This window comes from Drosophila teissieri, chromosome 3L, assembly GCF_016746235.2.
Source record: "Drosophila teissieri strain GT53w chromosome 3L, Prin_Dtei_1.1, whole genome shotgun sequence".
NCBI classification, from domain to species: domain Eukaryota; kingdom Metazoa; phylum Arthropoda; class Insecta; order Diptera; family Drosophilidae; genus Drosophila; species Drosophila teissieri.
Genome location: NC_053031.1, coordinates 12,382,635 through 12,410,610, shown reverse-complemented (window position 1 = coordinate 12,410,610; position 27,976 = coordinate 12,382,635). Strand labels below are relative to the sequence as shown.

Here is a 27,976-nt window from a genome sequence, read left to right as displayed (position 1 = left end):
ATATTTCTTTTTTAGTACTAGAAGAAGTATTTACATAAAATACAGAATATTAATTTTATTCGTTTATTTCGTTTTTTCTTTCCTCGTTCATTAAAAAGAGCATCATATAAATCATTGAAGGACTTAGGAGCGTTGACTCCTGCTCCACTCAGAATACTTGACATATTCGTTAGATTCACTCCTTTGGTTCTGCTTTACTGACGATACTAGACATGTTTTGAATACCTTCGTCTTCTAGCGCTTTCAGATATATTGTTTTATTTCCTGTATGGTCAAACCACTGATCATACAGATCTTTAAAAGAATTGGCAGCATTTGATCCTGAACCACTTAAAATACTGGACATATTCGACAGATTGATGCCTCGATCTTCCAAAGTTGTTATATAATGTGATTTATCTCCATTTCCATCCAGCCACAGATTATACAAATCTTGAAAGGCTCTGAATGCATTGGTATACGATTTGTCAAGAATGCTAGACATACTTGCTGTCTTAATTCCCTTTTCTTTTAGAATCTGGAGTCTTTTTTCTTCTACTCAATAATCTAGGAACTCGTTATAAGCAGGCGTTCTTGCTTTCCAATTAAGTTTTTGACAAACTACTTTTCTTCGCTATAAGTTATATTTCAATCGGTTCTTGGTTTTTTTGTAGCCATATCACCTTGATCCTTAGCGGAACGTCTCTTTTTAGTTGTTTGGTTGTTCATTTCTGTACTTTTCTTAACTGAACTTCTTTTTTGCGATGTTATTTCCATAGTTATTGTGTAAGATTATTTTTATCTGATTTACATTTTGTATTTATAGATGAACTTCTTTGTCCTTTGAAACTCGTTGCGCCTTTTAAAGGCTTTGATTTTTTTCCTAGAACATTAATAACTTGTAAATAAACTGAAACTTTTAAAAATATAGTCATCATACCGGATTTTAGGCCTCCCTTTTTGGAAGCACCCATTATCAACAATTTCGAATCAGATGTTTGATCCACGTAAATTTTGGCCAATAATAATGGCCAACTTAAATATAAATTAGAGTTACAAGTTTTTAAGTTAATTTTAAACATTTCCTTCGTCCTAACTAAACTTGTTTACAAATTAAAACGCGCCTTCGTTTGAATAAACTGATTTTCGTTTTGTTTTGATTTGCAATACAATAATTTTAGTGTTACCAGGCGGTATTCAACAAGCGCTGGAATATACTAAAAAATAGATTTGAACCAACAAATTAATTATATTAATCATATATTCAACTTATTTAATTGGTAGTTTTCAATTATGGTTTACGCATTAAACATGTTATTTGAAATGAAAGAATCATAAAATATTTATAATTGTTTTTAACAAAAAATATTAAACTAGATAAATGTATAAATGTATAAATTTATTAATATATTGTCTTTGAAAACTTGGACGCAAAAGTAACACAAAAAGAAAAACGGCAAAATATTAAAATCCATTGGTATTTTTAAGAATTTCGTATTTTTCGAGCGGGGGCGTATTGGCTGGCCCCACCTGCGGCCACACTGGCCAACCCACCACCTCGCTTAGTTGTGTTTTCGTCTTGCCTTTTTCCACTAGTCTCTCTCGCGAAGTAGTTGGAAAAATCAGTTTTGCAAAGTTTTTCGCTGGGACCAAAAAGCTACATTTTCCAAGAACCAAAAGGAAATTGTGCTGATCATACGTGTGTGCGTGTGTGTGTATGTGAGAGAGTGTGTGCCATCGATCCTGCAAGTGTGTGTCTTGTACGCGAGTGTGGGGCCGCAAATTAAAAGCAATACCACACTGAAAACCGACACAATCGCACACGGAAAAGAACAGTTTAATTCAATTACAAGTGAAATTAGAGTGAGTGCCCGATAATTGTCAACTGGCCAGGTGGACGGAAAAGTCGGCGGTGGTGTTACGTGAAAATTCCGGAGATCGTCGAGGGCCAGAGAATCACATTTAGTGGCTGGCCAAGAGGGAAAGAAATTGATTTTCCATTTTCCACAATTGCAATTGGAAGCAAAAGCAAAGCAGAAGAGAGAAGAAAAGAAAAGGGGAGAGCAAGTGTGCGTGCACGAGCGAGCGAGAGTGTGGAGCGCGAGGGGGTGTACGAGAGAGAGAGTGTGGGAGAGAGCAGCACTTCCAGGCGTCGCATCCTCCTCCTTTTTCGCATGCAATGAATATTGTCGGGGAATATGAATATAGCTCCAAGGATATGCTGGGCCACGGCGCCTTTGCCGTCGTCTACAAAGGACGTCATCGCAAGGTAAGCAAAGCTACTCTCCCAAACAAATAAATATCTTCCATACATACGGTATATTTATGTATGTATGTAAATCCTAAACAATTCCGTCATGTTAGTAACCTGTTTTCCCCAACGTCTAATTCGTTGTTATTGTTTTCATTTTAATGCGGGGCTTGGTCGCATTTGTAAATAATACAATAACAAGCCCCAAAGTTATTAACAATGCGCCATTGTCAAAGGTAAACACGCAGAAAGCCCCAAGAGCCAAAGAACTAAGTGTCTCAAAATATAACGAGAAATCAGCTGATCACAGTGCAGGTGAAAATATTAAGTACACAGAGCGAAATTAAACCCCTATAGTGATTGAAAGTGAGAAAAACTCCTTTTAAGGGAAAAAACATAAATTTCGAAAAATTTATAACCTTTCCTATTTTACTATTCTAAAAATCGTCTACCTGTATTTTCAAAATATTGTTTATTACTAGTTTCAAGAACATTTTACCTGTTGAAACATTTATGACTTAGTTTTCGAGAAAACAACCGACACTTGACGTAGACACTTCGCATTATAAAATAGAATACTTTTAAAACAGATTCAGAATAAATTGTTTTTATATATTTTATTCTTGGGTAATTCCATTTTGTTTACTCATTTATTTATCCCACGTTTTCTTTATAATTTAGCTTAGTAAATTTAATTCCGACCCACTGTACTGAGCCTAATAAAATTGCCAAGCAAAATCACAGCCCTTTTTTTCGGGGGCTTTCAGGCATGGCTCCATTTTTGTTTTCTTTAAAATAATTTGCGTTTTGCTTTTGTTTATTCTCCATTGTTTCCTTTCGATGCCCTCAGATTTCTAAGCAAAATTTGGGAGCCACACGCACGTGCGATTTATTTTGGCGATACAAATAAAATACGTAAACACCACTGCGTATGATAAACATACAAGCGTACATAGAATTTATATACATGTATATAAGTATACTTATGCGCGGTAAGAGTGTGTTGAACTACTTCAGGGCCATTGGAGAAATAATAGAAATAATGGCGCGTGTTGGGCAGCAGAAGGGCTGTGAAATTCCTCTGGCATTACAACGTAAACAAATTAAACAGTATGAATATGTAGACACTGAATTAGTTGCAGATCGCCTACTTGTTTGAACTATAAACTGCTCAATACCTTTGATTAATTTCCAAATAATCAGTAGAATTTATTGCGAGTATTTAAATATTAATATAAGTATTTACACATAAATCATGCTTATTTAAACGCCATAATAGGATCTTTTAATATGCAATTTAAATGCTGCAGGTCAAGCAACTTTAATTAATTCTATTTTAATAAAAAACCACCGAAACTGGTCAAAAATAGTCAACACAAAAAATCAAAATCCTAAATTGCTGGTCATTAGCATTAGTGCTGTGTTTTGCTTGGATTTCATTCAGTATAAAAAGCAAAACAAAACAAACCAAAACAACTGAAAACACGCAAAGTGAAAAGCTCGAAGCGAAAAGTTTTTCGAAACAGCTGCCAGTTATTGCATCAGCTGATTTCTGTATCCATTAAAAACACGCACCTACACACCCCAAGTGTTTATCTTCTTAACGCCAATATATAACATTAATATTACCCATATGCTGTTATGTCGACCAGTTGTATCTCATGCATGTCGCTCAGTGTGTTTTTCTTGAATTTTTCTTGTTTTCTTGTTTTTGTTAGTGCAACAAAGCGAAATACAAAATAAATACCTCTTATCAACTACTGAGTTGTTTTGTTTTCTTTTCTAAATTGCTCAAGTTCGTCTCGTCAGTAAATGAAATCACATTATTAATTGCACATGCAGTGTGACAACAACTACAATGGCGTTACAATAACAATGGGACAATCGGTTCACACGTAATCCAGACATTCGTCTCGTCTCTTTCTATTGTTGTCGGACCCTCTCTTTCCTACATTTTGGATTTGTCATTAATGGCTTCTCCATCTTTCTTTTGGTAACGATTTTTTATTTCTATTTAACTCATTTCTTTCGCGCTACCGATCGTTAATCATTTAATTGAAATCCCTAAAATGATCTGTAAATAATTAGCCTTAACAGTAACTTAAAATTTCCTGAAGCAAATAGTATGCGTCATTTGATAAACTATGGTATTTCCTGTAAGCTATGCTACCTCTTTTTCTTTGTTATATGTAATCTGAATATATATTTAGATGTATACTCCTATATCCACTCATATGTACATATATCATTTATGATGTTTCAATCCACTTGAGCTCACATTTTTTCGACGACAGTGGGAATGCTGCGCTGCGCTGAGTTTACTTCCCGCACCTTTCCTTTTATGGCCATTTTAAGTAACTGGTTTCGTGGTCCGGCAGTTTTCGATTTTTTCCACGACTTAACGCTGCCGTAATCACGTGGGTTACTTAAGCCGCTCGAAGGACAAGGTATCGCGGAGTGCCTGTCGCTTGTGTCTCCAAAAGAGTATCTTTTGTCTACACGTGCTCGGAAAAGGCGCTAAAAATAGTCAAGCATGTGCTGCTTTAGAAGATACACACCGAAAGATACTCGTACTTGCGGACAGAAAAGGAAATCCTCCTCGGAGGATCTGCATCTACTCCATTCGAATCCGATTCCAAAAATAAACGTCGGCAAACAGCTGCAGTGCCAAGAATCGTCTGGTAGTTTTCATTGCATCGCCATGAATGAATCCATCAATCTTTATCTGGCGGATACGCTGGCATGTGGAAAGCCAGACGACACGTGTTTCCATAATTCACCGAAGCGACCGAACGATCCGTTTTATCGCCAATTGTATAAGTTGTCGACGGCGGATCATGCAAAAATTACGTTCTAAGCGTGTAATGTTTATTGTGTATTATTCGGAACCCTCCGCTTCTAACATTGCGCAATGTGCATTTTGCATATTCATACGTTTTGTTTGTCCATAAAGCTGAAATGCAATGGCAATTTGCATTTGATTTTGTCGCCGCTCTTCCACTGCATTTGTTGCATTTGGCTGCGAAAATGCGTCTTGACAAAGTTTAAACCTATAAAGCGTGATTAGGGTTGCATCTAATCGCCGAGATGTCAAAATACTATAGTTAGCCCTTTAAATCGTTGTATAATATAGCTCCTGGGCAAGCCCCTTATAGAAATGATAAGAGTAGTAGTATATGTAGATCTATAAAAAACGTGTAAATTGTTTTTTTTTTTTCCTATTTGATGACTGTCTACATTCATCCATTGATCAGAAATCAGTGGCGAAGTAACACGATTTCTCCAGTTTTATTAAACTGATCTGATTGTGTTTTATTCACAGTTGAAATATACGGAAGTCCAATGTTAGGCAACAAGTTCGAAGAGAAACCCACTCTATTAAATCGAAATCACCTTTCCCATTTGTGATGGTGGGAACAACAGGCTAAACACGTGCAGACCAAAACAAATCGAAATTAACGCTTTTTATATTCAGCAAAAGCCGCCAGACATCTAGCCATCATATCATAATACATTAACCTAGGCATTTCTCACGAGAAACTAGTTTGTCTTGTTCTGTTTAGCTCCAGTTCGATGGTATTCTATATAAATTAGCCGGCTGACTTGTCATCCGATCGGGCGTGAATTATGCGGTATTGAAGTAAATGTTTTGCGTCGCAAAAAAAATTCGAGAATTTCCGCGTGCTGCTTGCGAAGCTTTGCGGCAATGAGCAGATACATTTTCACCCGCCAAACCAGTTGAAGTTGCCTGTATCCATCAGATACTTTGGCCTGGCCTCCGTTGATGATGTGCTGCACTTCATTTTTCACTCGCTTTTGTCTCTGGCTTCACTCTTTCTCGCATTTTCTGCGCAATTATTATCACATTCAGCCAGCTATTTTCGGCAAAAAGAAATGTTTTCCTTTTTTTTGCTGTTAGTTGAGGGGCCATTGCACCTAAGCCCCCCAGCAAAACAGCCAATTTGACTTGCCTTATCGAGCCTCCCCAGTTCGTTGAACCATTTTTTGTTGTTGGGTGTGCGTTTTTGGCAAAATGCTTAACCTGATGCTGCTGCATGACTGGAGGACTTTGAAGAATTGCAGAAATCCCTGGGATCGGAGGTCTCGCCTCTTCAATTTTCCGTTTTTCACCGACCAGGTGTGGTGGATCAACTTTCCCATTCGCTTTTGACACAGTTTTCGCTTGCGCTTCGTTGATTGAGGTGATTGGGTCAAGAACTGCTCGGTTTCCGCTGTACGCAGACCCCAATGGTCTTAATGGGTAATCTAATCTGGTTCGGTCTTATTTTCTTGGACTAGAAGGTAAACAGAATACAAGGCAGTGACGTAAAGAGCCCAATATATTTAATCAAATTTATGAAAACTGGTCAATAATTAGTCATTTTGAAAAATGTGTTCGTCAAATGTCTTCGTCAAATAATTAGTTCATTTATTATGGAATTATACGCATTAAGCGTCTTAAAGGGGAATAAAAGTTGGCTTATCCCCATTCTATGCGACTCTCAGAAAATCTAGCTTAGGTACACGTATCTTCCTAGGTATCTTCTACATGTTTAAGTAAAGAAAGCTAAATGGTTTCATCTGTTGATAACACAATCTTTTCTCACTGACCTGATCCAATTGCCTCTGGTAATCTCGCCAGAAGTCAGAGGCTGTACCCCATTAAACACTGCCAGATGGTTGGCAACAAGTGCAGTTGAACTCGAAGCACTTGAAGATAGGCTCAAACAAACAAAAGTGCAGGAGCCTTATTATCGGTCTGAAGCTGTAGGAATCGCTTGATTCATTGCAGTTAACTGAAATAAATAAAAATGCAAATTGTATAAATACATCTGCGAGTGCACAGTGAAAGATTAAGTGCGCGTGGAGGGAACATATCGATTATCATTTGCCATTCAAACAACTCGTGTACGTCGCCTGAGGTGATTCGATATTCTAAGGGGGAAACCTATAGAATGTCTGGTCATATCTACACCCAGTGGTTTGTAAGTTGCAAGGGCATTGCGACTAGTAATCAAATTTACAGCAGCACTATCAGCCGCGTACTCAAATAAATTTTATTTACTGGTTAGTTTAATGGTGGAGTTATTAGCCATTAAAATTATAAACAAAATAACACACAACAAGAAGTCCAAACCGGACTTTAATGCTATTTATACTACCAATCCAACTTTAGAGCATCATAACTTTTTTAATGATCTTGAAAACTGAGCTCCGCACACTTCATGGTGGGCAGAGGATAACTTCCAGTCGACACTTCGCTACCAGACCAACCACTATCTGATGTGTGTGCTTCCTTGTAGTAGGCAAACTTGTTTAAGTTTACACTTTCGTCTTTTGTAATGAGTTTTGGCCAGGGACGGACGGCGGAAAGAGCAAACCCAGACAAAGAGTCATTGTCACCTGCTAAGTTGAAAGCAAATAAGGCGACCACATCCAGGGCAACTCGAAACGAGTCGCATGAATCGGAAGGTGCAGTCAACGACGTCGGCCTTATCAGTGGGGCGATTCAACCGGTTAACTTGGCTTACCCGCCATTCCCATTCCCGGCCAAGTTCGTCACTCCGGCGGCCGAGTAAACAGTCTTATTCACCGCAATTAGACCCCTGCCTCCCGCCGTCTTTTGTCCTCCCGCCGGTTGAATGCGTTTTTGCGTATCTAATAATAACATTTAACCGAGCGAGACCCTCCAATGTGTTGGGGCCCTCGCCATCGGGAATTTGCCTCCGGGAATTTGCATTTGCCGCATTTCCTTGTTTCGGTGTGCCTGCTAATTGAAGCAGGCCAAAGACATTTGCTCAAGGAGAATGTAAACATTTGGAAGGCAAATTTATGGCCGCAGCTGTATGCAAAGATTATGGCTTTTAGATATGGGCAGATGAACTCCATGGGAATATAGTGCTGCTCACCAAGACAAAGGTTAGTGATCTGGATACCTGAGCAAATCAAGCATTTTACACTAGCATTGATTTACTACTAATGACACAAATCATGTGTTGAGTTAATAGTTTCGTGGCAATTAATGATGAAGGTATCATTAAAAATCAAGTATACGTTTCTCATTTAAGTCAGCCAAAGAAATCTAATAAAAAATGTTTATAATTTTGAATGTAGGCATATAATAAATAAATTTAGAGCTGCTAACTTTATACACAAAGCTTCTAAACTTGGCTTTAGGGTAATTGACCGATAAACAGTTTTGTTATTTTGCTAATGAAATTGTTATTATCATCTTGAGCGCCATTACTTTGTGGTGCATTTCAGATCAAATGCGAAATGGAAAATGTTAATCCCTTTCGCATTCTGTTTTGCCAGTTTTGTGTCAATTAAATTCCCATGCGAATAAATTGAGTCATTGCGCTGACTTTGATTCGTAATTGGGCTATAGCCGTTCAATGACTTTGTTGTGAGTAACTCTCGATCAAATATTAATGAAGTGCATTTCATTCGCTGTTACAGAAACACATGCCGGTGGCCATCAAGTGCATCACGAAGAAGGGACAACTGAAGACGCAGAATCTGCTCGGCAAGGAGATCAAGATCCTGAAGGAGCTCACCGAGCTGCACCATGAGAATGTGGTGGCTCTGCTGGACTGCAAGGAGTCCCAGGATTGCGTCAGCCTGGTCATGGAGGTGAGTTTTGCCAGAAACACAATTTTAACCCGCATAGCGAAGCGAGAAATTTATAAATATTTAATGCTTTTATGGCTAAAACGTGTGTGATTCACTACACATGGTATCGTGTGGGGGAATTGCAAAGCAAAGTGCACGTCGACCAGTTCCACGTCATGTCCCTCCCCCTTTAGACCTCCTCTTCTTGGCCAGAATGCTACGCCATTAATTGCGGAAGTTGCGAAATGAATTCGTAAACAGAAATAAAGTGAGAATAGAATGGTAAAAGCGATTTGCGTCGATTGTCTGCCACTTAATAATGCACACGATGGAAATGCTTAGCTTAGGAAATTAAGGTAAAATTATAATGGAAATCTTAATTAGACGAAACAGGCTTATAGATCCAAAATCCTGTGGAATTAGATTTATTAGATTATTTGTATATTAATAAGCAGACAGTTTATCCCATATGTGCTATATTTTGTCTATATAATTTTGTTTTCACTGTTACTTTTTTGTTTTACGAATGGTTAATGTTTAATACGCAGTTTATTTACTTTGATTGAAGACAACAGCCTACACTCGACCTCAAGTTTGTTCAACTCAATTTGGGTTACAGGTGTTCGCATGCTTTTGGCGCGCACTGTTTATAAACAATCTATTATCTTGAAATTAGGTCAAATGCTCGCGGCACGAGAATTAGCTTCTTTTTGGCGAGTTTTGTCACTGATAAGATTGGATAGGGTTGTTTTCTTCAAATACCCTAGTTCTAAAAAGACCAGGAGGAGACCTGGAGTTAGTTGGGTTTATTATAATAAATATAAAGTTAATGCTATGATGTTACATTATAAAAGACACAGTAATGGGTTCCAAGTGCTTGTTGATCACTATCTGATATTCAAATGGTTTTATTTTTAAAATTAGCATTTTAATAAAGTAATGGGTGTTTAATTTGTTTTTAGAACCGTTGTTTTACCTACGTTTAGCGTATTTACAGAAAACTTTGAATTCAAGTTAGCGTGTTTCCAAAATAGTTATAATCGAAACGAAAACTGTGGGCTTCTCTTTTGTTGTGAGTTTGCCTTAAAACGCCACATTGTTGTGGCCACACGATTGCATGTCATCACCATAGGTGGAGCAGAATAGAGCTGGCGGGGTGTAAGAGCGATAGGAAGGGAGTGTTTCGTTTCATCTGGTGGGTATTGTAGTAGTTGGTACACATTCGATCGCCTGACTTTGGCCTCATTCGCCTTGTTTGCTTTGTATTCTAATGTGTTTGCCACCGGAGAGGCAGAGGGATTGTAATCAGTTCGTTTTCGTGTGGTTGGTGAATATTTATTTGTTCCGCGGCCACGTGTTATCCCATGCCGCCGTTCCCACCATTTTGGCTACCATTCGTTCATCAGATTTGTTTATTTATCTTGCCAATATATTATGATGTGTTTATTTGGTGCTTAATTTCGTTGTCTGGAGATAGGAATGTGATATGAAGAGGGGGTTGGTGGGTGGATAACCAAGGCTATCAGGTGTTATCTTTCAGGAAGCTTAGGCTGTAGTTGATGATTCAAAACACGCGTTTCCTTTTTTACTATGTACAATAATTACTTTTATTGTATTTTGGCAAAAGTCTAAAGCTAAAAACTAGAGTATCTAGGGGTTACATTAATTTAAGTGTTGCGATGGAAATTGATTTTGCATCTAAAACTAGAACAGTGCCAGGAGTTTTGGTGCGGGATCCCATCTACCGAGTTTCCCTAAAGAACAGAAGGCTAACCTAAGCTAAACTTAACCTACTCCGACTAACAACTAGAATCTAACAACGGATTCGGGTCAGTTGTCGTGCGGGAAACAAAGTAGGCGAGAATATAGTTAGTCTAGATACCAAGTCAAAGTAGTTAACTAATTAGCCATATACGTATGTGACATATATCTATTTATAATCTATCAAAAATGCCGGCAAAATGGAAATGGAAATAGTTTTCGAAACTGGAGGAAGATAGGATTCCCTCTTCATCTTCGTTCGTTTGGTTTGGTTTTTTGGAAAGTTTTCTTAAGCTAGCTTATTCAGTGGTATCTCCTCAGTGGGATGGACCTGATCCTTTGGCTCTGGTTTGCTAGTGCGGCAGCATTTGGTTTTGATGCCGCCAATATCCTGGCGGCAAATGAGTCCGATCACGATGCCAATCACGGCCAAAACCATGATGCCTGGTGTGGGTAAAATCGAACAATTAGTGAGGTTTTCTATCGCAGTAAAAGGTATATAATTCAAACCACCATACACTTAAATATAATGATATGTAATTTGCGTAGAGACTCACTGCTTAAAATAACTGGGAAATAGCGAGAACTGCTCTAACCATTTCATTTGGTTTGGTAATGAGGCGTATGGTAGTTGGAGTTATAAAACCTAGACCTCGAGTTGTACTCACAGATGAGCAGCGTGTTGATGGCCTCCTGGGAGATCTGCACCTGGTTGGTCTGGGGCTCGGCAGGCGGCTCCACGCTTACTCCGCTGGTGCTGGTCTCGGAGCTAAGGATTCCGGCTTTGACCAACTCCGTGCTGTTGTCCATTTTGGCCCTATTGCGATTGGCTAATTGCGAATAATAGGCAAGAGTAATAGCCACGTTAGCAAGATGATAAACTACGAGTCATGGGAAATAGCTTACCACTTCTGGGCGGTGCGGGTGTGGAGGTAACTGGCCGCGCAGTACTAGGCGGCTCAGAAGTCCCCTTGAGTGGCGGCTCCGTGGGATAGATGAGGCTGCCGTTGAAGGGGGTGCCCAGCACGAACTCGTAGCAGCTGATGTCGAAGTGGAGGAAGCTAATCGTATCGATGGAGGTCAGCAGGCCGCACAGCTCCTCGATGTTCTGTTGCTCCAGTTCCGGCAGCTTCAGTTTAATTATTTTTGTTAGCGGCGTGAAAGCTTTCGTATTGATTTGCTGTCGGAATGGAAAAGCGAGAGCGGGACGGCTATATAGTACTGGTATAGTACGATACTGTGGGCAAACACAGCTGTTTTGGCTGCAGCTGCGCCAACTATCGATAGAGCGATAGCTCAGATACCAATGTGCTATCGCACTTTTGGCGCGCGATTCTCACCTGTTTGAAATCGTTCTTGTTCAAGCGCAGCACCTCCAGGCCGCTCATGTTCTGGAACGTTTGCTCCGGCAGCTCCGTCCAGCTGCAGTTGACGCAACTGAACTCCACCAAGTCGGGCTGATTCAAAAAGGATCCATCCAGTCGCTGTACTATGGTGTTGTTGCTCAAATCGAGTAGCGTCAGTTCCTTGGCCGCCGCAAAGGTGTTGGGATCGATTTTGGTTAGACGGTTGTTGGCCAGCCGTAGGCGCTTCAAACGCTCTGATCCCTGAAAGACCTACAATAGATACAATAGAATACCTTAAATACATAATTTCAATACAAATTATTTGTGCACTTACATCCTTGTCTATGCTGCTGATCAAATTGTGATTCAAATTGATTTCCACCGCCCTGGACAGATTGGCAAAGTCCTCCGGCCTCAGTTCGGCAATCACATTGTGGCTCAGATCGATGATGGCCGCCGTTTTGGGCATGTCCAGGGGCACATGGGTTAAATGGGCATTGGCACACTGAACGAACTTGAAGTCCTCCAGGCAGAGGCAGTTGCGCGGGCAACTGGGCTCCAGGACATGGTTGCTGCGTCGTGGTATGTCTGTAAAAATAGTCTTCCTTAGCCTTTTGATTTCTAAATAAACATACGCTTGTACTCACTAAATATTGGTCGAAATGTGGTGGTTGTCGATGTGGAGGATGATTGTGGCATCAGTCTATTTTCTGCTGTCTCCGGCGATTCCTCGCCTGTCGTTGTCTCACTGTAGTCATCATCGCTGTAATCCTCGAGGGGATTCGCCTCCTCACTGCCCGCTGGAGCGGCATTTGTGTGGCTGATGCTGTAAGAATAATCAGTAAATTAATGCTTGTCTCGACTGAATAAACCAATAGTACACCAATTTGGTTTTTTCCTCGACTTATAAAGCGTTTAACGTTTTTAAACGAAGTCTCATTGCTTATGAAGAAAAACGCAGGGCAATTACAACAGAATTCAAACGAATGCGCATTTCTGATAGAGCAATTGCTTGACAAATACGTAAAGTTGTTTTACCAAATGCCAAAAATTGTCAATATTTGGCTTTAGATTGTCGCTGGGTTCTAAGCCGAATGTGGTTACATCACTCACGTCTTGAAGGCGAACACACCCAGCTAATTTGTCCTGAAAACGCTCTTGACCCATTTTGTTATGACCACGCCATAGCCACACAGAAACATTCGTTTTCCCCACTATCATTATACGGCTATTGTTTATGTTTGCTCCACGAAAGAGCATGAATGAATATACTCACATGTGCGAGCAAATATACAAAGTATTTCTTCCTACAGTTGTGGGCACAACGATAGCCCTTGAGTTGATGATACACGACTTTAAAATTAAATATATTGCAATATATAATTATTGAAAAACATGGATTGCCTTGGGTTTTTTGGAATAAAGTAGAATTTAATAGAAAGCGCTATTAGGAAATGCTCTTCGAGGTAAGGAAAATTTAGAAACCACACATTTCTTTATTGTCTGTTTCTTGTTTCCATTGACAGGCCTTACATTGCCGATACGTACTGTAGCTATTGAGTAAAAAGCACAGATAAAACCAGTTTACTTCATGGCAAAAGAGACAACTCGACCGGTTTAAGTTTACGATTTCGTTCACTCTCACTTTTAGTGTTTTGTTTTATTTTTTTGCTGCCATTTGTAACCCTCTTCATTTTTTGCGACTGGCTCGCCTGATTCTAAATCGTTCGTTATCCTTGCATTCGACGAAGTCAGTTCTAGTGGCGGTTTTTATTTAGAAAAAGGTGGAAATTGGCTGGTAGAGTAGTTCAAGTGAGTCTTTGGACTGCCATTTAGAGTTCTCTTCAATTGCGTGACTTCTGAGTGAAGTTTCAATGGATGTTGAGGTTGAGGAGCCTTGTCAATCCGTAAAAGTGCCTAAATGAACAGAACGAACTACTTTAGAGGGTCGAATGCTTGAACCACAAGTGCTGATATGGCACCATTAATTGATATATACTCCTACCGGATAATAAAGATGTATTTATCGAACGTTGCGAATTGCCTTCAAGCTTCAGCTGCTCGCCCGAGTTAAGTTAATGGCTATTACGAAAGATCTCTAAACTGTTACTAAGCATGACGACCTAGTCGAAGTAATTCCCTTGACTACTTGAATGAAGTGACTAAAATTGGAAGCGGCGCACTTGAAAGCACTCTACTTTGACATTTGATTTTGAGGGGCTGAAACGGCTCGTAAAGGCCCGAAAATCAATAGGGAAATGGGCATAAATGCACTGCAAAAATAAATCAATACAAACTTTTAAAGAAACTAAGTTTTCAAAGAGAGTAGTGTTCAAAAAGCATTGCCTATGGCAAGAACATAATCTTATATATTTATTATTACATCAATAAATATATTTTGTATGTGTAATTTACAAAGTACGAAATGACTAAAGCACATCGAAACTATAAATTTAATTAAATTAACGGAAAACCGAGACAGTGGTAAATTTCAATGTCATTTGCAATATTGCTTCGATATTGGCTAAGAAATACGAAACGCTGAGCAAACAATTTGATAAGGAGTAACGGTATAAATTATCGGACAACCGGGGAATTGTTATTATTTTTATCAGATTATGCGATATGATTAAGTAGAGTGTAAATTCGTGCACCCTATATATATTAAAGGCGGCAATTAAGAGCGGTTGCCGTGGCCTATCAATAAAAAGTTGCTGTTTTTTTTTTTTATAACCCCATGCGTGAGTATTCCATTTGGCATTGATATCTCAGTTGTGGGCGGGTCAAAGTCCCGTTACTCGGGTTCACCTGTCGTTATTTCGATTTGAGTGGGAATTAATCACTGCGAATGTTGCTAAACGGAAACTTTGCCCCGTGTCTCTGCTGTTTCGTCTTTGGCAAAGGGGTTTACTGATTTCTATAAATAAATGGATTACTTTTCCAGCCCGATAAGAATAACAAATGTGGTTTCTTCGCATATCGAGATCTGTAAATATTTATTGCAATTGGATTTTTACCTCACGCTTAGCAAAAATATCAGCAGTAATCCAAACTTGTAGTACACGTGCATTATTTCGAATTATTTGTTTTGATATTTTGATATTTGTTTAGCTTTGTTTTCACTGCGTCCTCAGGGCGTTAATATTTGTGTTTATTTCACGGTTTTCATTGCATTTTCGTCGCTTTTGCCAAACTTGATGTGGAAATTTTCAAGCTGAAAATAGATTTTATAAGGTGTTAGGGGTCTATATTTGCAGCGTTTTCTGCTTTCACTTTGCACTTTTAATGTTCATCTGTTTTGCTTTAAAATTACAGCTTCAACGGTGATTAATACCCATTTACATTTGCCGGCTTACTTTTGCCCAAAGTTAAATAATTCTTTTTCACTCCGCTCGCACAAACTTTTCCACTCGCTGCCGTTTCTCAAATGAGCAAAAAATTCGCCAACAATTCCCATTCCGTACGACGGACTGAACAGGTGTGTGTTGTGTGTGTGTGAGAGCTCCAAAGAGCGACAAATATTATCTCGCTCCCTTTATCTCTCTCTTTCCCCAACTCTCTCTCATGTTAAGTTTAATGTTTAGCGGTGGTTATCTTATCAGTTTTTAATATTTAATTGCTGTGCTCATCCCCTCGCGATTTCTACTTAGCTTTTAACCAACTTTTGACTTATTAATCGATGTATTAAGGCTTCACTATTAATAGTTTATATATTATATTAATTATATCAATAACTTTCATTGAAAACTTAAAGTGCATACTTCATTGTCAGACTCTAATTTGAATCGCCGTAAATGCAACCTAATCGCTTGGGTAATCTTATTTTAATTAATAAACATTACATCACATTATTAATTTAAATTTCAGACGATAGGAAAGTCACTTGCCATATTTTTAAAATAATTGGAAATACAAATAACTCTTTAAGCCGGCTTGCAATAATAATAAAATTAATTACACACTTGTCCGATTAGAATTAATGCCGATCGTAGTGAACTTTGCTTTGGATTTGACTTACAAGTCGGTCGGCTTGCCTTTTGATATGAGAAAAGGGAACCTTTCGCAGTTTATTTACATAATTTGCTGGAAAAATGTGAAACACTGGGCTGATTCATACCGATTCAATTGGACGTGATTTGAGTGATAAGTTTGTTTGAATATTTAATTCACCGAGTACTAAGTTAAACTCTTGTTTTAATTCCGTTTCTAGGTCTTTGTGTTGTGATTGCGATGAACAATGTATAGCGAGCGTTGTTTTTATCGCCTACAATATGTTGACCTTTAGTCCACTGCGCTTACTTCGAATGACTCGCGTCGCTTTCTGATATTCGTCCGATAATATATGTACTAAATTGGGTATTACACTGGGGAGTTTTCTCATTGAACTTTACTGAATGGAGAGTATCGCGTTGAAATTTCCCTTCAGGATTTGCTAACTTGGCTTTTTGTTGTCGCGCGATAACGTGCGATTCATGCCACCGTCGATTTCAGAATGAGCTGCGAACGAAACCGCAGAAGCAGCGAGCTCAAAATCAAATGTTGAGAGAGCGACTGTGGAGAGTCTTCTCTTAGCTTCCAAAGCCCTCTCTCTGCATACTTGATTCTTCAAAATAATATTTAGAAAAGAAAAAAACCAGAGAAGCCCATTAATTACGCAAGTGCATTTTCCAATAAATCGCTTACTCATGGGCACTTGTTGCCGGGAAATAATTGGCATTGCATAAATAAAAAATAAATTAAAAATTGTTAAAAGCCCTAGAGGAACAGCCCTCGTCCCAGCGAGTGTTCCCCCCATTTCTTTCCAACTTTTACTTTTATGTTTGCGTACTTTGCATGTCAATGACTTGTTGTTTAATGTTCTTTTCTCTTCGCTTCTCTTCGGCGATTTTAGCGATTTCACAAAACGCGAGTGCAGTGAAATCTTTTGTCATTTCAATTTGGCTGTTTAATTGCCTAATGTTGCTTTGTTTGCTCATTAAACTGTAAGTGGTCCATATAGTTTCTCATGGAAAACAAAAAGTCCATAAAAATGGATAGAAATGTTCGCCGCGCACATTACGTTGTTGGTTTTTGGTGGTGTGTTCGCGAGGAATTCTATAGTCATGTCTTTGATTGGCGGCCTCAAGGTCAAATATCGCAAATCCTTTTTGGCAACTTGCTCAGGCCAAAAAAATAACGGCATTTTGGAGAGACAGGGGTTCTCTTCATTAACATTTTAGCGAGGGCTGCTTTTCAAATTCCGCAGTATCTGGAAATTCTATTTCCCTTTTCCAACATTTTCTTTTTGCTTTTTTCGAATTTTAGGAAACTTTGAATACTCTAAAGTTTATTATTTTTTGAACCCCATTATCAATATTCGTAAATTAGGAAAAATTCACTGGAGTAAACGAACTGTTGGCATTTCAAAGTAATATAAGATGCAAGTGTTTTAAAAATTTCCAAGTGTAAATTCCCCTAACAAAGTACAAATTCTATAGGATACTTTTACCCCAACTCTTTCTCCGCATCTGCTGACATAAACCGGAACTGAACCTTTGTTGGGCAACCGACAAAAGAAAAGCAGCTGGCTGGCTGATCCATAAACATATTTCCCTAATTCCAGTTCTTGATTCAGAAAATTGCCGTAAATCATATTCGCTTTGACCTTGACGTTTTCTGTGATTGTCTGGGACTTGCACAAAAGTCGAGCAGCTGAAAGCTGGAAAGATGGAAAGACCGACTGAATCAAATCTCGGGGCTCTTGATTTTCGCACTGATTGGACTTAATTCGTTTGCATGGGTTGCATTCTGCTTTTGAGGTCTTTGGGGTCCCAGAAGATTTATATGCGCGCTGAACTCTTGCCTCGTGCTTGGCGTGGGGGTCTCTCTTAATTTGATTTTCCAATCAGCTCCACTCACGCTCTTTCTCCTTGTGACTTTCTCTTTACAGTACTGCAATGGCGGCGACTTGGCGGATTATCTGAGTGTCAAGGGGACGCTGAGCGAGGATACCGTTAGACTCTTCCTCGTGCAATTAGGTAAGATTCGAACATGCCATATAAGGCGTAGTCCTAACTAATATCTCTAAATCATCGACAATAATAATGATTTCAGTGGAAATTAAAGAATTAACCTAAGAACTAATTACATTCAACTTTTTCCTCTTTGATATCATAATCACAAGCTATAATACAACTTTCTTTTGTTTCCCCGAATTCCAGCTGGTGCTATGAAGGCACTTTATACCAAAGGAATTGTGCACCGTGATCTCAAGCCACAAAACATTTTGCTTTCGCACAATTATGGCAAAACATTGCCAGCTCCATCGAAAATAACCCTGAAAATTGGTAAGTTGTGCATTAAACAAAAGTACATATCAACCTAAAAGAAGATTTTACCTCTGATGAAAGTTTATATGTACAAAACTGGTTATTCTAGGAAATCTTGATATATCCAAATATTTATACAATCTTCCACTTTTTATTATTACAGCCGATTTTGGGTTTGCGCGTTTTCTGAACGAGGGCGCCATGGCAGCCACTCTGTGCGGCTCCCCCATGTATATGGTAATTAAAAAACGCACAACAATCGAAATATTAAATATAATATGATGTATTAACTTCCAAAGGCGCCCGAGGTGATCATGTCGCTGCAGTACGACTCGAAGGCGGATCTCTGGTCGCTGGGAACGATTGTCTACCAGTGTTTGACTGGCAAGGCGCCATTCTATGCACAAACGCCCAACGAACTGAAATCCTACTACGAGCAGAATGCTAACCTGGCACCAAAGTAAGATCCCCTATATTGGCTAAAACCCAAGAAGACTGTTAACCCTCTTTCTCTGAAGAATTCCAAGTGGCGTGTCGCCGGATCTGAGGGATCTGCTGCTGTGCCTGTTGCGCCGCAACTCCAAGGATCGCATCTCGTACGAGAGCTTCTTTGTGCACCGCTTCCTTCAGGGCAAGAAGGCGGCCGCGTCGCCAGGTGAGCCTAGTCAAGCAGCCAACCTGCGACGACGAGTCTCTAAGAGTGGTGTTCTTGCAGTTGACATGCCACCGCTGGGCGGAACACCGCCTGCCAAGGCCAAGAGCCCCTTGCAGCAGCAGCTGGAGCAGGAACTGAAGCTGGTCAAGCTGGCCGAGCAGCAGCAGAAAGAGCGCGAGGAGCAGGAGGCCCAGGAGGACGAGAACACGGGTAGGTGTTACATTCGGTCTCCTCAATCAGGGTTCACTTAACAAGCGCAATTGTCAATCACAATGGGCTCATTACACAAACCGCCTCCTGTTAACAAAAACTCACTTAACTTGAAAGCAGGTGATAACTCTTCGGGGAAATACAGAAATTAACACTTTGGCTTTATTTATCAACATTGTGTTAATTTTAAGAGAGGCTCAATAAAGCGAAAAAGTGTGCCATGTTAAGCATTAAGTTTAGTCAAACTAGTTGCTTACGACAAAAGCAATTAATCATTGAAAATGAATAATAGGAACCATTTAAAATGAGCTCTGAATTTAATGCTTCTTATTTTACGTTTTTAGTGTCCGTGGTGGCCAATCCGGCTATTTGTGCCACCATCACCAACGTGGGTGTCCTGTGCGACAGCGAGAACAACAGCGGATCGTGCAGCTCCCACGAGGACTCCGATGACTTTGTGCTGGTGCCCAAGAACCTTCCGGAGGACCAGCGCCAGGGTCTGGCACAGGCCCAAGTCCAAGCCCAGCCCGCTTCCGGTGGCCAACGTCCACAGCAGCAACAAAATCAATCCAGTCCGCCACGTCCCAGCAGTCTGCCCATCTCTGAACCCAAACCAGTGCCAGCACCCGCACGCCGCCAGGTGGCCAGACCCGGACCGCTAACGGTAGCCACTCTGGGTGGCCAGCAGATACCCCGATCGCAGCCAATTAGCGTGAAGCAACCGCGACCGGATCAGCGCAAGAGCAGTGTGAGCAGTGACATTAACTCGATCTCACCGCCGGCGGTGCAGTTTGCGATTGGAACGCCACCTACGCGGATGCGTTCTGCCTCGGGAGGATCGCTGTCGGAGACACCGCCGCCGCACGCTCCGAGCACATGGCAGGTGTCGCCAGGACACTCGCAATCGCCGTTGCGCCGAAGTGGCAATAGCTCCCCAGTTCTGCCGTCCGCAGCGCTTACCAAGTTGCCCACTTTGGGCAGTCCCACAATGCTGGTGGCGCCGGGATCATTGGGCTCGATTGGATCGGCGGGCAGGGGGTCGGAGAACAATAACCAGCATCACATGCTGGGACCGCGAGCTTTTACGCTGCCCGAACTGGGGGCCACTGGTGGGCTACATAGTCTGCTGGACACAGGAGCCGGCGGTGGTGGGGAACCACATGCATTCCAGGCCCCAGAGCTCTCCGAAGAGACGCTGATGGATCGCGAGCACAACGAGACACTGTCCAAGCTGAACTTTGTGCTGGCACTCACCGATTGCATCCAGGAAGTGGCCGATTCGCGATGCGCACCGCTCTCCACGTTCATGGTGGCCGGCAGTCAGTCGGCGGCGCAAGCGGCGTCAGCGGATGCCCAGCAGATACCGCCGCACGCACCTGAGCACTGCAAACGGGCCGAGCGCCTGGTGCTGCTCGTCCGCGGACTCCAGCTCCTCTCGTCCGGGATGAATCTGGCTTCTCAGCAGCTGAGCAACGGCCAGCTAAAGCCGTCGTCCAATGTGAAAAATGGTGAGTCAGACGATTAGCTTATTGCAGCCACATCCCCTTTAATGTATTTGGTTGACCCTTAGCTTTGCTCACAATGAACGCCAAATACCGGAGCATGCTGTTCGAATCGAAACGACTCAATGGCAGCGGACTATTGCAGAAGGCGAATGCATTTAACATAACGGCGGACAAGATTCTCTATGACTACGCACTGGATATGGTAAGAAATTCTTTGCTACATAGTTACCTTTTAACTAATGATTTGTTAACTCTTTTCAGTGCCAGGCGGCTGCTTTGGATGAGCTACTGAAGAATACCAAGAATTGCTTTGAGCGTTACAACACGGCACATATTCTGCTTCATTCGTTGGTGCAAAAGTGCAATCATCCGCAGGACAAAATGCTGCTAAACAAATGTAAGTCACTTCTTAATAACTAAAGAAAGTATAATGAATTACTTAATAATTACTAATATTCAAATAGATCGCGATGCCGTTGAGAAGCGATTGAGCATATTGCAGCAGCATGGCTACATATACATGACGGATGAGAATGCTTAATTACTTGGGCAGAAAGAGCTTTATTCCAACCATGAAGCACCGGCAATCTTCACAACATCAACAACATTTCCTTAAGTTATTCACCATTTTCGTTGGGAGTGCAAACATGTGATTGAAACAAAAACTACACTATCCATACATAGACATACCGACAAATAATTTAAAAACCACCCACACCTAATTTCTGGCGTTCAAAGTTCCCCAAAAACAAACAGTCCAATGTAAATAGTTTGAGCTATGCAGATGTATGTAGTTTTTGTTTTTCTATATAATTTTTAGCCCGCGCGGCAACCATAATTGTTAAAGCTTATAACGAGTGCAGATGCAACAAGAATAAGGGCAGATAAGAGTCCATATAGTCGTAAGATAACCATAATATTATATATATGTTAACATATATATGTACAACACGAAAGCTAACCAAGCAAACCACATTACATAACGTAAAGGGCAATATGCAAGCCAAACTCAGTTTAAATCTATGTTTAAAGGAAGAAGCGGGAGAACCCAGATCCATATATCATGTGCTAGAATTTCTCCGTAGTTTTAAAGCCTACTTTCTTATTTAACAATCTAATATTCCCCTATTCTTCTAGGTATTGGAATTAATTCGAAACGCTACGAATTAATTCCAACACCTAGTATTATAAACATACCATACAATATTTATGGCTGCACTACACAAACATGTTTACAATGTGCTATGTTCATAGTTTTTAGTTAGGTCTTTTCTAAAACAACTTTAAAGAGGTATTTAATTTTATGACAAGAAATTTATATTTTAAATAAACTTTTTAAGTTTTTCTACAAGCAAAGCCCACAAAACTTTCGAAAAAATCTATATATGTATATGGTATACAAAAGAGAGAAACACATAAAAGAGTGTATAAAATGAAAACGAAACAAAATACCGATTTGAACTAATAAAAAGTACTAAGGAAAATCGTAGAAATCTCCCTGTTATCAATTATTAAAGCGGAAATCCCATTTACATTTTAAAAATCTTTATTTAGAGATAGGCTTGTGTGAAAATGTAAAAAATATTCAACGTATAATTTAGAGATGGCGCACGCAGCTGATGCGGAAAGGACCTTGGTTATTCCGGTGATTGTTTCGATGAATGTCCACGCTGCCAGCCTCCCACCGCCCACTGTATGGGGAACTGAACTGTGGCGAGGCAGTCGGACAATAACCTGGAATGGTTGAGATCACTTGCCTTGGACAGTTCCAGGGTGCAAACGCAGGAGGCGGACCACAGCTGCCTGGAGTCACAGCTGCGCCGCCGGAATTTCGCAAGCTAGAGGAGATGGTTGGCGACTTTTCCTTTTGCTTCGGCTTTGGAGGAATCTTCTCCAGCTGAGCAGCAGGGGAGTTGCTGCAACAGCGACCGCACGGACTACAGCAGTAATTGCAGCAATTACGACAGCCATTGCAGCAATTCGCGCAGTAGTAGTAACAGCCGGTGCAGGGATTATAGTACCACGACCAAGGGCATTGGTTCGAGCAGGGCATGCAGCCGGTATTCACTGGAGCTGGAGCAGGAGCAGGATTGCAGCCTGCTGGTGGAGATGGTTCGTTTTCCCTGCGGAATGCATTAGACATTGATGTGATTCTCAACAGAAGTGGATACCTACTCAGGCAAATTGGCGGAGCAGCTGCAGTTGCGCATTTCTGGTTTTGTCGGAGGCGACGGACATGGTTTCTTGCAGTCGTGTGACTGCACACAATCGGCATCCTCGTCTCCTGGAGGTTCTGGTGCTGAAGTTTCGGTATCTTCTATTTCCTTGGCGCTGTGCTCGCTCATCTTGTTCTTGGCCCTGGAGCCATTCGATTTTTTATTCTTCTTGGCAGCCGGTTTCGTTTGCTTTTTGGCCTTGTCCTTCGGCATCAGGAGGTGACACCACTTCTGCAGATCACACGGAGGACAGGACTCGGTGATGCTGCAATGGATACGGAAGACATTACAGCTCTTTAGAGTACTTTGTGTTCGGGTAAAGATGTGTGCCGAATGATGGATTGTGTAAGCCTAATCCGAAAGCTGAAATAGCTCACGAACTCTGACATTAAACTCACCGACTGAGAAGCTCCGAGCAGCTCTTCTCCTGCGTCTTCTTTTTTCCAGAGCTCGCGTTTTCACCCGGTGGACAATTTGATTCTTCGGAAACGTAATAAGGATAATATTGATTGTTGGGATCAAAGCGAGTGCAGTAGCATTGAATGGATTTGTTATTCGATGGTTTCATGCTTGATGGAACTTTGAGGGAAATTGTATCCTTTTTGGGTCCTTCCTTTGATAAGTTTGCTGCTCTAGCGGATTTCGGTCTATTTATACCTTGACCTGGCTGATCATAAAAAGGATTACCGTCTTGCACAAATGTGGCATTAAGTGGAGCACAATCATTATAGGGATAATACTGATTGGAGGGGTCGATGCCCATGCCCACATTTTGCTGGCCATAAAGTACAGGTGGTCTATTGGAAGGAGCACCTACAGGACTATTGGAAGGAGCACCTACAGGACTATTGCAAGGAGCTCCTACAGATTTATTGCGATTTCTTGAATTGTGCGACCTGTTATTACGTGCACGCACTTCAGCCGCGGATGCCATTGACTTGGGCATGGACTTAGGATCTCCATTTCTTGCTCCATCATTATTAGAATGATGGGAAGATGGGGCTCTACTGGTTTGTGAACGAACCGAACGATCTTCTCTCGACTCGTTGCGGCGATTGAGCGACTTGGACCTCTGAGCACTTGGACTAACCTGATGGTTCAGATGGCTAGCTCCAATGTTATTGGCTGGATTAGGAGCTCTGCCTGAATGATCTGCCCTGGATTGGCTTCGTTGGTTTAGAGACTTTGATCTGGTGGCACCTTGAGGCAGTTGTTCCCTTGATGCCTGCAATTGAGGAACTTGCCTTGAAATTGTGACTTGCCTCTGCTGGTTCGTAACTTCCGATCTGGAAACACCTGAACGCACTTGATTTGTTGACTGGGGAACATTATTGGTATAATTCCGATTGTTGGGCTCACAGTTCGTGGCTGGATTTTTCCTGCTATAGGCTGGTGCGTTTCCAGCTGAGGGATTACTTTGAGTGACTGGCCTTTGACTTATTGGATGTGGTTGGAATGTTCCTTGGGTCACATTAAATTGATTACATTGACTATTGGGGCCAAAACCCATGCCTGTACTGTGAATGAATTGCTCATAGGCAGGTACTTGCCCGGCTCCTTGTGGTCTTACAGCTGGCATTTGCTGATCTCCGCATTGGTAAACCTCTCCGGTGCACGGATTGAACTTACTTGTGTACTGTGTGGGTAGACCCGCTGCTGGAATAGATCTTGGATCTCCCTGACCCACTGAGGTAGGTTGAGCCACTGGTAAGACCATGGGACCTGGGACACCAAAGTTTCCATATTGAGTCGGTGGCGGAATGCCAAAAATCATTGCATTGCCAGTCGGTCCGTAGGTTCCATAACACGGAATTATAGTAGGTTGTCCCGGCTGGAAACCAAAGCCTGTTCCTGCAAAGTTTTGCAATCCTGTTCCGTAGGCTCCAGTCCTAGCTACATCCTCTGGTTCGCAATCTTCAGGATTCCGCTGCGTATTTCCATTCCCTTCCTCACATGTCTCCAAACATCTCTCCATACAACTATCCATACAACTCTCCACACATGCATCCTTTGAGCACGCATCCTTACATTTGTCCTCACAGGCTGAGCAACTTTTCGACCGTTTCCGTTTCTTTGGGCTCTTGGGCGACTTTTGAAGAAAACTGGGTGGCACCATGTCCGAGAACTTTTGGAACTCCCCGGGAAACACGACGCGACAATTCCTCGTATTCAGGGAACATGATCGCTCGCAGCAACTTGGTCGGGGACAGCAACTTGGCCGAGTACAGCAACTTGGTCGGGCACAGCCACTTGGTCGAGGACAGCTTCTGCAGATGACAAGTAATGTAATTGGATTGAGAATACATACTATTTTCTTATACTTACACGCCATTGCAGCTCATGCACCTCCTTAGACATCGACATGGATCGCACATTTTTAAACTTTAAGCGTTACCTACAACTCCTGCTTCTGTGTAAAAGTCCACCTTCACTCATGGTCAATTACGAAGAATTCACAAACATAACATCGGTAGTCAAAATAATAAAAAAGTAGCAGTTGTACAAATTACTTTTGATGTCCTAAACTAAGACTATTCGGTTCAAAAAATTGCAAGATCTGATTTGGATCTGATCTTTGCTTAAGAGCTGCTACCATCTTATAATCAGTGTTATAGTTTGTGATATGAAATTAATATAAAATAAGGAGTCCTTGTGGACAGAAAGTCTTCCCCGGTTTGTTTAGCTTATAATTGCTGTCGACCAAAACGCTCTTTTAAGTTTTGGTCAAAAAAATGACATTACAAAATTCTTTGTCACGCCAAAAACAAATTTAAACGGAAGCATTGTATAATTGAGACAGAAAATTGTATCTGGGGAAAAGGAAGAAATGCCCAATGGCGAGGTCAAGTCAACCAGGCCCAGTCCCTATTGGCGTCATGCAAGTCCTCCGTCGAGGACAACCACACCCAAGTTCAATTTATCACCGGAGCAAACCACCAATCGAGTCGGACAGCAGCTGCTACGAACCCTGACGCAGAGCTTAGCTTCTGGCCAGGAATCCATGCGCTCCCGATCTTCCTGCCCACCCACACCTCGTCGGCGCCGGCAGGCCAGTGTCTGCAGATCGATGGGTACTCCCGAGTCGGTGCCCCTGATATCGCAGGCTAAGTCCAAGGCAACAATTCGATTGAAGGCGGGCATGCCGGTGAAACATGTGCTGGGCGGAGATCCACCCAACTCAAAGGCTCTTGGCCAGTCCATGATGGCCTCAGTTAAACGACGTAATGAATCCCCGGCGGTCAAGGCAAAAATCAGGGAGGAGGAGCTCAATAGGATACCAGAGATGGTAAGCGAGGCGTCCGTCGCCAAAGCCAGAGAAAAAGAGTTCGAAAGGATACCTTCCAGGGTTTCCAGTTTGACCGAAGAGAACAAGCAAACAGAAGAGAAAAACATAGATAGTTCAATCCCGGAATCACAGGAGAGCGTAATACCAGAACTGCAGTTAAATTTTAAAATGATTAGCCAGCATAATTTACAGACTATTAGCTCCGAGAACTCAAAGCCAAGTCTAGAGGAAGAGAAGCCCACAGTGAATATACCAGAAACGGAACCAAAACCACCGAAGCCATCGAACTCGAAGATAATTCCCTGCTTTCGAGGGGAGTATCCCACACGACATCGTCCTGGTACTTGCCAATGGTTCCAGTCCGAGCTCCCCAATTGCGGCAATATCGTGACCATCTGCGATGAGGAGCAGCAAGTGATGGGTGAAGCGGAAATCGTCACCGCCTGCGAGGTCACCGAGGCACATTTCCTGAGCCTGGATTGTCAAGATGATATCATGAACAACGAACCGCCAGCGCTTTCGAGGTGCACTAAGTGCAAGGGCTGTCCACAGCAACAGAACGGGAATGGGAATTGGTTTGGACAGCAACGATCTTGTCATCAGCAGCCACAACCCTGCTTCCAACAGCAACAACCTTGCTTCCAGCAGCAACCATCCAGCTTCCAGCAACAGCAACGAAATTGTGGACGCAGTGCACCCTGTCCCAATCCGAAACCAAGGGGATGTCGCAAGTGTCAGGATCAGCAGCAATCCAGCAAAGCATTTGCATACAATCTGCAGCAGTCGATGCAGCAGCCAGTTCTTCCCCAGATGCAGAATATGTATCCTTGTCAGCAGTTACAGCAAGTGAATGCCAGTGATCAAATGGAACAGCAAATGCAGTTGCAGCCACAGATGCAACAGCATGGCATCGAGGAGAACAACTATGGCCTGACCGAAATGCTGGCCGAGGAGCTGAGAAAGCAAATGCTCGAGGCTCAGGCGCAGATTGCCCAAGTGCAACTGCAGTTGAATAGTGCCTGTGGAGCCACGAGAGTTCGACAGATGCATGTGCTATCCCAGAATGCCACTGAGGTCCCTCGTTGGGCGCCAGAAACTCAGTTCATGGACGTTATGGCAGAGGAACAGGACGTGGGCGATGCTCCGCCGGATGAAACAATACAGCCCGTCGAAGAGGATCATGTATTTGACGCGCAATTGGATCAGCAATCATTTCCAGCTAGCTTTCCGTGCCAAGCCATTGGGTCCGCCAGGTCGGAGACGATTTGGGCCATGCCATCAGCTCCTCAGTCGTCACAGCAAGAGGTGCAGTTTGGTCTGTATCCTGTGCCACTACCGATGCCTGGTCAGAACAACTACTTCCAGCAGAATGCTCAACAGCTTCCTTGCCAAATGACTCCCTTTCAGCAGCCCCAACAGCAACAAATGACGCATTGTCCACAGATTCAGTCCTGTAGAGCAGGACCACCTTGCCCGCCCAAAATGCCGCCTCCTTGCCAGCAGAAACCGCTGCAGCGATTATCCTGTCAGCAACAGCAGCAGCCCATGAGATCTGGTCAACCAGCCCAGTCCAATAAGTGTTCTCATACCCCACAATTTTGTCCCAGTTGTTGTTGCCAGCGGTATGCCCAAATGCGATTCATGATGCCCCGGTGTTGGCTGCGCTAAGGATTTCGAAAAGTCCTATATTTGTGACGTAACTTACCTTGAACAGTCAATTTAAATGTTTCTTCAAGTTAAGATACCTTACAAATGACACTTTCAACAGAAGGTTGTGCAATTCTTCCGTTTAAAATTGATTCAAATGGAGGAAATGCCTCGAATAAAGTTTGGATTTTAGAGCCTTA

At 41.9% G+C, this 27,976-nt stretch overlaps 4 protein-coding genes across 11 annotated transcripts; 2 read left to right on the top strand and 2 right to left on the bottom strand.

Annotated features, from left to right (window-relative positions):
- Window positions 1–1,538: 1,538 nt before the first annotated feature.
- Window positions 1,539–21,978, top strand: LOC122615799 (serine/threonine-protein kinase unc-51). Of its 2 annotated transcripts, XM_043790919.1 has the most exons (12): window positions 1,540–2,248; window positions 8,690–8,863; window positions 17,879–17,966; window positions 18,150–18,275; window positions 18,421–18,494; window positions 18,557–18,717; window positions 18,776–18,912; window positions 18,973–19,122; window positions 19,467–20,630; window positions 20,693–20,829; window positions 20,889–21,024; window positions 21,092–21,978. In XM_043790919.1, the coding sequence occupies exons 1-12, from the start codon at window positions 2,159–2,161 to the stop codon at window positions 21,166–21,168; spliced, it is 2,514 nt and encodes an 837-aa protein (XP_043646854.1). In that variant the 5' UTR covers window positions 1,540–2,158; the 3' UTR covers window positions 21,169–21,978. The 2 variants fall into 2 exon arrangements, with proteins under 2 accessions (XP_043646853.1, XP_043646854.1); XM_043790918.1 differs by having other exon boundaries at window positions 1,539–2,248; window positions 18,776–19,122.
- Window positions 10,419–16,427, bottom strand: LOC122615800. Of its 6 annotated transcripts, none has more exons than XM_043790920.1 (8): window positions 15,968–16,427; window positions 14,967–15,163; window positions 12,597–12,775; window positions 12,284–12,537; window positions 11,944–12,219; window positions 11,510–11,783; window positions 11,272–11,433; window positions 10,419–11,047 (listed from the first exon to the last, which is right to left on the bottom strand). In XM_043790920.1, the coding sequence occupies exons 2-8, from the start codon at window positions 15,017–15,019 to the stop codon at window positions 10,893–10,895; spliced, it is 1,353 nt and encodes a 450-aa protein (XP_043646855.1). In that variant the 5' UTR covers window positions 15,020–15,163; window positions 15,968–16,427; the 3' UTR covers window positions 10,419–10,892. The 6 variants fall into 6 exon arrangements, with proteins under 6 accessions (XP_043646855.1, XP_043646856.1, XP_043646858.1 ...); XM_043790921.1 differs by having other exon boundaries at window positions 16,067–16,427; XM_043790923.1 differs by having other exon boundaries at window positions 16,249–16,427.
- Window positions 21,979–22,155: 177 nt separating the features above from the next.
- Window positions 22,156–25,360, bottom strand: LOC122616607. The gene is made up of 4 exons (XM_043792129.1): window positions 25,169–25,360; window positions 23,242–25,110; window positions 22,803–23,108; window positions 22,156–22,750 (listed from the first exon to the last, which is right to left on the bottom strand). Exons 1-4 carry the CDS (start codon window positions 25,216–25,218, stop codon window positions 22,225–22,227), a joined length of 2,751 nt encoding a protein of 916 aa, XP_043648064.1. The 5' UTR covers window positions 25,219–25,360; the 3' UTR covers window positions 22,156–22,224.
- Window positions 25,361–25,560: 200 nt separating this feature from the next.
- LOC122617275 (PAX-interacting protein 1) lies at window positions 25,561–27,948 on the top strand. Of its 2 annotated transcripts, XM_043793063.1 has the most exons (2): window positions 25,561–26,267; window positions 26,322–27,948. In XM_043793063.1, the coding sequence occupies exons 1-2, from the start codon at window positions 25,671–25,673 to the stop codon at window positions 27,795–27,797; spliced, it is 2,073 nt and encodes a 690-aa protein (XP_043648998.1). In that variant the 5' UTR covers window positions 25,561–25,670; the 3' UTR covers window positions 27,798–27,948. The 2 variants fall into 2 exon arrangements, with proteins under 2 accessions (XP_043648998.1, XP_043648996.1); XM_043793061.1 differs by having other exon boundaries at window positions 25,561–27,948.
- Window positions 27,949–27,976: the final 28 nt, after the last annotated feature.

Coding starts and splice junctions, on each gene's coding strand:
- LOC122615799 (XM_043790918.1), top strand. CDS start 2,159: ATGAATATTGTCGGGGAATATGAATATAGCTCCAAGGATATGCTGGGC. Junction 18,276..18,420: donor GAAAATAACCCTGAAAATTG/GTAAGTTGTGCA, acceptor TTATTATTACAG/CCGATTTTGGGTTTGCGCGT. Junction 19,123..19,466: donor CCAGGAGGACGAGAACACGG/GTAGGTGTTACA, acceptor TTACGTTTTTAG/TGTCCGTGGTGGCCAATCCG.
- LOC122615800 (XM_043790920.1), bottom strand. CDS start 15,019: ATGCACGTGTACTACAAGTTTGGATTACTGCTGATATTTTTGCTAAGC. Junction 12,220..12,283: donor TCAGCAGCATAGACAAGGAT/GTAAGTGCACAA, acceptor TATCTATTGTAG/GTCTTTCAGGGATCAGAGCG. Junction 11,048..11,271: donor CATCAACACGCTGCTCATCT/GTGAGTACAACT, acceptor TACCCACACCAG/GCATCATGGTTTTGGCCGTG.
- LOC122616607 (XM_043792129.1), bottom strand. CDS start 25,218: ATGTGCGATCCATGTCGATGTCTAAGGAGGTGCATGAGCTGCAATGGC. Junction 25,111..25,168: donor TGCATGAGCTGCAATGGCGT/GTAAGTATAAGA, acceptor TGTCATCTGCAG/AAGCTGTCCTCGACCAAGTG. Junction 23,109..23,241: donor TGCTCGGAGCTTCTCAGTCG/GTGAGTTTAATG, acceptor TATCCATTGCAG/CATCACCGAGTCCTGTCCTC.
- LOC122617275 (XM_043793061.1), top strand. CDS start 25,671: ATGCCCAATGGCGAGGTCAAGTCAACCAGGCCCAGTCCCTATTGGCGT.